This window comes from Bombus impatiens, unplaced genomic scaffold, assembly GCF_000188095.3.
Source record: "Bombus impatiens unplaced genomic scaffold, BIMP_2.2 scf_1079, whole genome shotgun sequence".
Taxonomy (NCBI): Eukaryota; Metazoa; Arthropoda; class Insecta; order Hymenoptera; family Apidae; genus Bombus; species Bombus impatiens.
In genome coordinates, this window is record NT_177498.1 from 685,078 (window position 1) to 696,482 (window position 11,405).

At 29.3% G+C, this 11,405-nt stretch overlaps 1 protein-coding gene across 1 annotated transcript; it reads left to right on the forward strand.

Annotated features, from left to right (window-relative positions):
• Positions 1 to 226: 226 nt before the first annotated feature.
• LOC100748621 (low-density lipoprotein receptor-related protein 6) lies at positions 227 to 8,005 on the forward strand. Its single transcript, XM_003493304.4, has 10 exons — positions 227 to 293; positions 718 to 1,743; positions 1,824 to 2,754; positions 2,849 to 3,133; positions 3,231 to 3,511; positions 3,694 to 3,945; positions 4,984 to 5,839; positions 6,549 to 6,784; positions 6,863 to 7,375; positions 7,600 to 8,005. The coding sequence occupies exons 1-10, from the start codon at positions 227 to 229 to the stop codon at positions 7,971 to 7,973; spliced, it is 4,821 nt and encodes a 1,606-aa protein (XP_003493352.1). The 3' UTR covers positions 7,974 to 8,005.
• The last annotated feature ends 3,400 nt before the right edge of the window (positions 8,006 to 11,405 follow it).

Genomic DNA, 11,405 nt, shown 5'->3' on the forward strand with positions numbered 1-11,405 from the left:
TTTTCTTCCGTTTACCGATAGAAAATGAGTAAATCTTTTTATAATCAAAATGAGTGTAATATATTTTTTATAAGATATATATTTTCTTATGAGATATCGTAGCTTGAATCCGTAAAGATCAATGACTAAAATAAGCAATTTGGCAAACGACGGACGTATCGGCTATGCCCGTATATGTCACGGCCGTGTGCTTTAAGTGATTAAAGATCTTTTTACAATTGTTAGAATGGCTATTATCAGTTTAATAATTATTCTGATTGCATGCTTTTTCAAACTTGTCCTCCTCTCTAATGGTAAGTAACATTTAGTGTGTTGTTTTCTACATGATTTTAATATAGAGGTTATGTTATAGGTCATCTGTTATTAAACAATTATGCCTAAATATCTTGTTATAGTTTATTTCTTTTATTATAATGTCACTGCATAATATGTTACTAATTGTAAAATATAAAAAATTTAAGGATTATCTAGATTTTATAATAACATAAAGTTAATTTTTTGCTACTACTTTTGGTGTATATCATTTTTTATAATATTTATTATCCAACTTTGTGCTACAATTCTTTTAATCAAATATAACAATATTGCTTAACACTATGACCCATGATATTATTTTTGTCATAAATTTCGGAATTTTATCTTCAATTTTCTACTATCTAAGTTTATAATAATAATGCAGAATTTTTTAATTTTAATAATATGAATTATTATTTCTAGGATCGCCAACTCTTCTCTTTGTCACACAAAAAGATATTAGAATGGCCAATGCCTCTCGTACTAATAAAGTAACTACTATTATAAAAGATCTGTCTGAAGGTGCAGCATTAGATTTTTATTTTGAACATGAACTAGTGTGTTGGTCTGATAGTGGTTTAGAAATAATTCAGTGCATTCAAACAAATGGCACCCATACTGGCGAAAAAACAATTGTAGTAAATTCCAGTTTAATTTCTCCTGATGGTTTAGCTTGTGACTGGTACACAGGAAAATTATATTGGACAGATGGAGAAAAAAATAGAATAGAAGTATCCAGTATTGATGGACGTCACAGAAAAGTCCTTTTTTGGACAGAGATTTATCAGCCAAGAGCTATTGCTCTTGTACCGATGAAAAGTATATTATTTTGGACTGATTGGGGTGATGTACCTAAAATAGAAAGAGCTGCAATGAATGGAGATCCATCAACGAGAGAAGTGATAATTTCCGATGATATATTTTGGCCAAACGGTTTAACAGTGGATTATGAAAATGAATTGGTTTATTGGGTAGACGGAAGACTTAAATTTATTGCAGTGATGGATTATTATGGAAAAAATAGAAGGAAAGTCATAGAAAAAGGGTTAGATTATCCGTTTGCAGTGACATTTTTCGATCACAAATTATATTGGACTGATTGGAAAACATGGTGTGTACATTCATACGATGTTCGTCAAACTCAAGCACTTCCTAGAGAATTATTACATGGAGAATATATACCTGGTGACATAGAAGTTTGGGATGTTAGAAGACAACCATATGGGAGTCATCCTTGTGAAAGAAATAATGGAAATTGTTCACATTTGTGTCTTTTAAGTATGACAGAACCTGGATATAGCTGTGCATGTCCTACAGGTGTAAAATTAGTGGATAATTTGACTTGTGCAGAAGGACCAGAAGAATTGTTATTAATAGTTCAAAGAAATGAAATCTGTCGCATTTCTTTAGATTCACCAGATTATACTAATTTTGTATTACCATTAACAGGTATCCCTCAATATCTTTTTCATCGATTAATTTGTTTTTCAAAGAAATTTATATATATTATAATTTTTCAATATACTTAGGAATTAAACATGCGATAGCAATAGACTTTGATCCTGTGCAAGAAATGCTTTACTGGACAGATGAAGAAGCTCGTGCAATTCGTAGAGCTTCGCTTGATGGTTCCAATCAAGAAAATATTATAATAACAGAAGTGGAAAATCCTGATGGAATAGCTGTTGATTGGTTAGCACGGAATCTTTATTGGACTGACACAGGAACAGATCGAATTGAAGTAGCCCGGTTAAATGGTACAAGTAGAAAAGTATTAATAAATGAAGATTTAATCGAACCCAGAGCAATTGCTTTAGCTCCAGAATTAGGATGGATGTTTTGGACAGATTGGAATGAAAAACGTCCAAAAATAGAGCGAAGTAATCTGGATGGTACAGAACGTATTCTTTTAGTAAATAAAGATATTGTTTGGCCAAATGGAATTGCTCTAGATCTTGCACGATGGAAAATATATTGGTGCGATGCAAAAACAGATAAGATTGAAGTGTGTAACATGGATGGTACAGATAGAAGAGAAGTAATTACAGATAATCTTCCACACCTTTTTGGTTTAAGTTTATTAGGAGATTATCTATATTGGACTGACTGGCAAAGACGAAGTGTGGATAGAGCACATAAACTCACAGGTGGTGAAAGAGAAGTTATTGTTGATCAAGTTCCAAATGTCATGGGTTTAAAAGCAGTGCATTTAGGAAAAGTTAATGGTACAAATCCTTGTGTGAAAAGTAATGGTGGTTGCAGTCATTTGTGTTTAAATCGACCAGGAAATAAGTATGTGTGCGCATGTCAAATTGGATATGAGTTAACTAAAGATAAAAAAACTTGTTTTGTGCCAGATGCATTTATGTTATTTGCTAGGAAAGAAAATATTGGCAGAATTAGCATCGAAAATGCAAATAATGATAATATTATTCCATTAACTGGAGTTAAAGATGCAAGGTAAGCTTATGCTTATAAACAAAAAGTTTTATGATCTGTTTATATTAAAATTTTTTTATAAAAACCCAAAGACTGTCATTCTATTTTTTTTTAGCGCCTTGGACTTTAATATAGCAGACAATCGTATTTATTGGACAGATGTTAAATTAAAAACAATTACAAGAGCTTTCATAAATGGATCTGATATAGAAAGAGTCGTTGATCTTGGTTTAGAAACACCTGAAGGTTTAGCAATTGATTGGATTGGTCATAATTTATACTGGAGTGATACAGGAACACGAAGAATAGAAATGGTTCGATTAGAAGGTTGTAGTAGAAAAGTCCTCATTTGGAGTAACATTTTTGAACCTAGATGTTTAGCTCTTGATCCTAGCAGAGGGTAATTATAGTGACAACTTCACATGTGTTTATAAAAGCGTTTGTGAAATAAATATTTCCTGTATAATTAAGTTTTTAACACCATGATGGTTTTCTAGCCATATATATTGGACAGAATGGGGAAATTCTGGAAGTATAGAAAGATCATATTTAGATGGCATGCATCGTGAAATAATACTTTCCAATATTGGAAAAGCAAATGGTCTAACAATTGACCATTCAGCACGAAAATTATATTGGGCAGATTTATATACTCCAGCTATTGATAGCTTTGATCTGCTTACAAGAAAAAGAGTAGCAATTATAACAGAAAATATTGTATATCCATTTAGTATTACTCAGTATCAAGATTACATTTATTGGACAGATTGGAATACAGGTAAAAAAGTACATAAAATTATCAACTATGTTACTATTACATTACTATTTTTACTATTAGTTACTATTACATATGCGTCACGTTATTATTTGCAACAAATTTCGATTTTTATTTCAATAGATATTTTCCGAAATTTATAGATATTTTGTACAAAGTTTGATGTTAATTCATTTAATTAATAGGTGACATAGAGAAAGCTAATAAGACTACTGGATTAAGCAGAGTGAAGATACATAATAAGTTAGAATCTGTAACAGATTTATTGGTTTTCCATGCTTCTAGACAAGCAGGATGGAATCCCTGTGCATTAAAAAATGGCAACTGCACTCATCTTTGTATCGCTTTACCCGGAGATAATGAAAGCATATCAAATTCTTTCAAATGTGGGTGTCCTACTCATTACAATTTATCAGAGGATAATAAAACTTGCATTGGTCAGTATATTTAAATTAAAAAAATTTGATTTATAATTTCCCTAAAATCTTTAATCATACTAAACTATTTTAAATTTTCTCGATTACGTTCAATATTAAATGCAGTAGATGTGATAAAAATAAGAAAAAAATGTATTTCAATTAGATGTAGAGATTTCGTCAAATTCTATGATTTAAGATATAATTTGCTCTTGTAATAAAAATATGAGTTACGAAACAAACAGTATTAGATAAAATAATACAACATCTTGAATTGTTTAAATATATTTAATATTTATTCTGTAATATTTTTTCATTAATTGTAAAATGATATAATAATGTTCTGCACGGAAATTGCGCATATAAGTTTACACAATATACACAGCATGTCTAAATTTAAATAATAGAAATGGATAAATATTTTTAAAAATATAGTAGATACAGATGAGATCTCTAAATGAAAATTGTAGGATATCTAGAAGTCAAATAATACTGAAATATCTATACTTAAATACCAATACTGAATATACTATATAATACTGAATACTTATTCTATTTTGCGATGATTTTGAAAATACTATGGAAATTTTAAAACAATTGTGATGTACAGAGTTCGTTCGATCAATACTCTGACAGTGTACATTCGATAATATATCAACTTTAAAAGTTTATATCTTGATGCACTAAAAAATATAGGTTCCCATTTGAAAATTGAAAAGTAGCCTTTCTCTTCCTTTTCTTTTTTTCTCTTTTTTGCTTTTTCTTTCTTTCTTCCTATTTTCCCTTTTTCCTTTTTGGTCAAAGTTATCACAAGGTCAAATAAATATCAGCATAATCTGTACTCCTTGATACCTTACAAGTTCCTTTTTTACTTAATACTACCTTCAAAAGTAACGAAGACACACATATAAGATATCACATTCAATTGGTTAAATTAACGATGTAAATATATAAATATAAAATTATTCTTAATTAATTCTCTGTTATTGATATACTATATCATAATATATGCGCGATGTATATTAATTTAAATTTAATAACTTATTCTTTCTGTTACAGCACCAAAAAACTTTATGATGTATAGTTTACGCAACGCAATGTTTCGCTTTCTTCCTGATACAAATGATTGTCCAGATGTAGTTCTCCGAATACAAGGTTTGAAGCATGTACGATCTATAGAATTTGATCCTATAACTCAACACATTTATTGGATAGATGGACGAACTTTATCTATTAGGAGAACTTTGGAAAATAAAACACATTCCAGTATAATGATTTCTGGAAATTCTGGACATCCAGTGGATCTTGCTTTAGATTCACTGGGAAGATTACTATTCTGGTCATGTGCCACAAATGATGCGATCAATGTTACAAAACTTGACAATGGTTCCGCTCTAGGTGTTGTAGTCAAAGGTGATGGTGAGAAACCAAGAAATATTGCAATACATTCAGAAAAAAGATTACTTTTTTGGACAGATATTGGAAGAAAAATGAGAGTAATGCGCAGTAAAATGGATGGAAAAGAGAGAATTGTAGTAGCGACTGATCTAGAACAACCAACAAGTATTGCAGTAGATGCAATTTCAAGCATTGTATATTGGGCACATGGAAATCAGATTGAATGTGCAGATTTTGATGGGAACAATAGAAGAATTCTGGTTTCTCCCGTTGGACAAGGTTCAACTGTTTATTTGTCTATCTTTTTTGATTTTATTTATTGGTTTGATAAGGAAACATCAAGTTTAGAGCGTATTAATAAATCTGGAAATGGAAGAAAAACAATCATGAATAAAGTACTTACAGATTTAATTGCGATAAATACTCCACAAGATGATGTAATGAAAACACATATTTGTAGTCCTTTTCGGGAATATGGAGGATGCTCACATTTTTGTATAGGAATCACTTCTTCTAGGTACATTTTTAATTTCTCTTGATCAGCAAATAAAATATAAATACCATATGAAGAATGTACGGGGAAAAGGGGGAATGTCGATTTTAACGAATTTTAACGAGTTTAATATTTTTTCGTATTGCTGCTCTTTATCATTGGCTATTGCGAATTAAAATTTTTTTAGTTTTACGGTAGTTATAAAAAATTGAGGTATATCACGAAAATTAAATACTTCTTATCTTTTAGAGTTTAATGTGTTACATATTACTTAAAATTATAAATAAAAGTTGCAAATGATGCAGAATAAAGTGATATTTTTTTCTTTTTTTATGTATGATGAAATACGAAGTTGTGACATATATTGAAAAACAAAATTTCATTATCTGAAAAATGCTAAAACTATACATTTCCACTTTTTCCTATGGACTCTTCATATAGGATAATTCTTTCACTAGAGGGGAAGTCTCTTTCGAAAGAAGGAGGTGCCACATATGTATGCCTGCATATGTGGAAACTGAAAACAAATGTATGGATATAAGAATGATCTCAAAATGGTTCATATAAACAGCCGTTGTCATAACGGTAGCCGATAGCATTAGGCATTATTATCCTTTATATAGCAATAATGTCCGATCGGACGAATTAGCGACTTCTCTTTTTAAAATTTCTAGCAAGAAAATCATTGCATAGAAAATTTTATATTAAAGTATATAAAAGACATTATTTTCAGATGTTCTTGTCCAAAATCTTTGGTTTTATCTGAAGATGAAAAAACTTGTAGAGCTGCGCCAGCCTGTGGAACGGATCATTTTACTTGTGCTGCACCTAGTTCTGCAGTAACAAAAGATTGTATACCTGCTACATGGAAATGCGATGGCCAAACCGACTGTCCTGATGGAAGTGATGAACTAGGTTGTCCAGCTTGTAGTCGTGAACAATTTAAATGTCAAAGTGGTCATTGCATTGGTAAGAATATTGAGCTATCAAATCATTCAAATTACGAATTAAATATAGTGAAATTGTAATTATTATTAAAATTGTTAGACATGTCCTGGGTGTGCGATGGAACAGCTCAATGCCATGATGGCCTAGACGAAGCTCATTGTTGCCGTCCAGGTCAATTTCAGTGTATTGGAAGTGGTGTTTGTATTTCTGGTTCAGCGCTTTGTGATGGTTGGGACGACTGTGCCGACGGAAGCGATGAACTTGCATCTGCATGTACACCTGCAAATAATCCTCGACAAGAAAATAATTCATTAGAATCTGGAAAAATCACTTATGTTATTATTGTACCTATTGGACTGATTGCAACAATTGCTATAATTGCTTTCGGATTTTATTATTGTAGAAGAAAATTCATAAACAATGAAGAATTGCCTGATATTTTACATGATTCAGCTGGAGATCCATTATCACCCAAACCAGTAAGATTAGCAAAACCAATGTTCGCGCAAAAAAATTGTAGGAAAGATTTGAAAATTGGAATGGAAACTGTAAGAATGTCAATGTTAAATGGAAGCAGTATAGGATCAAGTTACGACCGCAGCCATATAACTGGTAACCTGTTAATTTACAAACTAATATATCATAATTAAATTATTAAATCATAAATCAATCATTGTAAGTAAAGTAGTACAAATGATTTGTTATAATAGTATATAGAACAATTGGTTTTGTAGACATTTTGCCATCTTGTAGAAATTTAGATTAGAAAGTGTATTATGATGAATAATATTATCCGTTATTATGATTATAATAATAAATATATATTCTGCTTTAAGGAGCTTCCAGTTCAACTCGAGGTAGTTCCACAGGAGGTTACCCACAAGAAACATTGAATCCTCCTCCGAGTCCAGCAACAACAGCCAATTCTACTAGATGTTCAAGCAGTAATGCATCTAGGTATAAACCTTATAGGCATTATAGGAGCATAAATCAGCCTCCACCTCCAACTCCTTGCAGTACAGATGTTTGCGACGAATCAGACAGCAATTACCCAGCAAGATATAGATATGAAAGTGAACCCTATCCTCCACCTCCTACTCCAAGATCTGTTTACCAAAGTGATGCTGCAATTAGTTGTCCTCCCTCTCCTAGTTCACGATCTTCTACATATTTTAGTCCACTTCCTCCACCTCCTTCCCCTGTTCCTTGAATATATTAAAAATTGTTTATATTCTATTTTTTAAAAAATGAGATCTTTTGGTAAGTCTTTAGAAATAATTTAAAAATGAAAATTTATTTTATTAAAACGTTTATATTTTATAAGTGGACATTATTTTTTATTACAAAAACATTATTTTTAAAATATTCGAAATCAAGGAAAGTAAATGTTAAGCAATTTTTATTTATTTATATTAATAAGTAAAATAATATAAGATAAAAATTTTATCATTTTGTGATTAAATTTCATTCATTAAATTTTACTTGATACCTTCTTTTAGAAGATTTTCGAGGAAAGATATCTTTTTGCAACATTATTAAATTTGTTTGAAGTGTTACTTATATTTGAATAGGTTTTTTTGTTTCTGTAAAAAATTTATACCATCGTGCCTCTTAACTTTGTAACGTATTTGTAAGGAATTTAATCGTAAAATGTAAATATTGTAACAATGTATAAAAGTTGTATATGATTTTTAACATTCGATATCCAAGTTGTTTTGCAAAGAAGTTTTTTTTCTTTAAGTACGTATATATTTATAGTGTATAAGAAGTTAGTTGAGTAACTTTCATATTTACAATCAAGACATATCAAACTCTATATTACAAATTAAAAATAGATAGAACAATTGAAAATTATTTCTAATGAGAATAAAATCAAAATAAGCAATGACATATAATAATTAAATAATCTAAGAACATTTAAAATGTGTATTTATAGAAAAAAACATTTTTTAATTTCTACTGTGAAAATGAAAAGTACTTCTTGCATTTATTTGCATTTTTATGTAACGGCTCTACCGTGAAAGTGAAAATTACTAAATGTGTATTTATATATTTACATTTCTATATAATAGTTAATCAACATATGAAAATTAGTAAGTTACAATTTTTAAATAATGATATAAAGTAATGCTGTTCCTCCAGTTTATAATCGGACTGTGCCATACAACATTTAGGATATTTAGTAAATGAAATTCAAAATTATTGTATATATAAAATGTACAATGTCATGTGGAAATGATTTTTACCTCGCACTGCCATTACACAAGCCTTGAAGAAATACATTCTATTAAATTATTATTCTTGTTTGGCATTAAAGACTGAAATAATTCTTCTATATTTTTTTTACATTTACAACAAAAATATGTATTATCCTATGTATGTAGCATAATTGTATAAAAGAATAAAACTTTTGTTACATATTTTATATGATACTTATTATTTTATGATAAAATAATTTTAAAATTATGCATTTTAATAATAATTAAAAAATATATTATTAATTGTAAGCTTTAGTTTTAATCAATTTCCTCGTATTTTTTTTAACTACTATTTATTTTTTCTATTTAGGTACAAAAACGTACGTAAGTGTAATTTAACATATATTTTTATTAAAATTTATTCACTATTTACACACGCAATATTTGTGTACGATGTATACAATATTGTGTACAATCGAAAGATGTAAAAATATTAATAAAAACGTCAAATAGAATACTATATATACTAATTCACTATACAGACGCACTATTTACATTAGTCGTTTTTTATTTCTATCTATTTTACAGATTTTACAGGCTGACGCGCGCCACAGCTATAAAAGATTCTTAAAATCATATTCGTCTCTTTTTGTTTTTATACAAATATACATATGCTCAGATTTCTCTGCTAACATAAATAATTGTTCCTCAGGCAGGTACGGTTTATTCTTGACGGCAGGAAGAATTTATTTCAAGATATTTTGTACCTTCAACATTAATGAAATTAATCAAATTAATCAAATTTATAAACTATAAAGAGCCAAATTCCAGATTAATGTTTGTAAATTATTATTATTATACTTTTCAAGCTGTACAATATCTAATTATGGTACAAAATACGTGTTTTTAAGAGTTTTTACAAGTTCTTAAACAAGTTGTTACAAGTCCTTAATACATTCAGTATTTATTAGAAGAAAGGAAATATAATAATTACTTTCTGTTTGTATTAGTGAACTAATAAAACTTGATACAGATTGTATAAATACTTTAAAAACATTTTATGTACAACATTTAGAACTTGTTTTAATTAACTATTAATTCAAATAAAACACAAAAATCTTATATGCATATTCGATGAAAAGATAATATCTTATTGTAAAGAGATTAAATGATATTTCAAAATATATGTATTCTGGTAATAATTCAGTATTGTTTAATACTGCTCATATTTTAGCATATTATATTATTTAATTAAAAATGGAATTGGAAAATGGAATGTTTGATAAACGCCTGAGATATCTTTGTTCAAATATTTGAAAAATTGTATTAAATCTACTACAAATCTAACATTAATGTAACAGAATTTTAAGATACCACAGAGAAATAATTACTAATAAAATAAAACATAAAAATGAAATGCGTAAGAAATTATTAAAAAAGCTTTCTTTTAGATTGATAAATAAATATGGATGTAAGATTCTCAGTTAAGTATTTTATCAGTACATATCCTTGCCGTCAAAAACATTGATTGTATGCTTGTTCAAAGAAAAATTTCTCATTTTGAACAATTAACAATCGATTAAAAAATTAATCAATAGTCAATAGCAACAAATTATTGTTTTAGAATCTTTCTTAACAAAAGGGGAGGGGGGTGCTTAAAATTTTGGCGCGCGCATTTACCTCGATTTAAATCCTCCTTTGAAAATATTTTCTCCTTTCTCAACTGTAAGATACTTTAACACATTGACTGCCACGCGTGTTTTCAAAGAAATCTCCATCAGGCCACGCGTACAGCAGTACCAAGCGTTCTCTGCTAGGTGCTCTCATCGATATTTTAGTAATGCGAGTCGCTCAAGTGGTGGTCTTAAGAATGATCTTTCGTTTCATTTGTTCGCAACATTAAAACCACTAGCTGTTGTTGAATATAATGAAGGAAAGTGTGGTATAGATTATTCCGGTTTCTTATGTCATCACAATTAGAGAAGGAATCAAATGGTACAGAAAACTTGGCATTCAATTCCTTCTGGGAATTTCTGTTGTAAACGCTTTGACGGTTTACAAAATTGCAACAAGGAAAAATATAAATATTAGAATATTTAGACAATTATTAGTTGCAAAATTATTAAATCTTTGTCTTCGACGGAGTCAGCATAATATCGCCGTTCGGAAAAATGATTCCGGAAGAAGCATTAGACGCGCATACAAACTACGTTATGCAAATAAAAGACACAGACAAAGAACAAAGGCACAAAAGAATTTGAAGAAAACAACAACTTATTGTCCAAATTGTCCCGACCAACCTCAGCTATGTATAGAATGCTTTAAAGTTTTACATTCTAAATAATTTTTTCAATAAACCATTTTCGTATTTTTATTTTATAACAATTCAACAGTTTTATTATTATGGAATATCTTTTCAAATACCTACGACGATCCTTCGCACG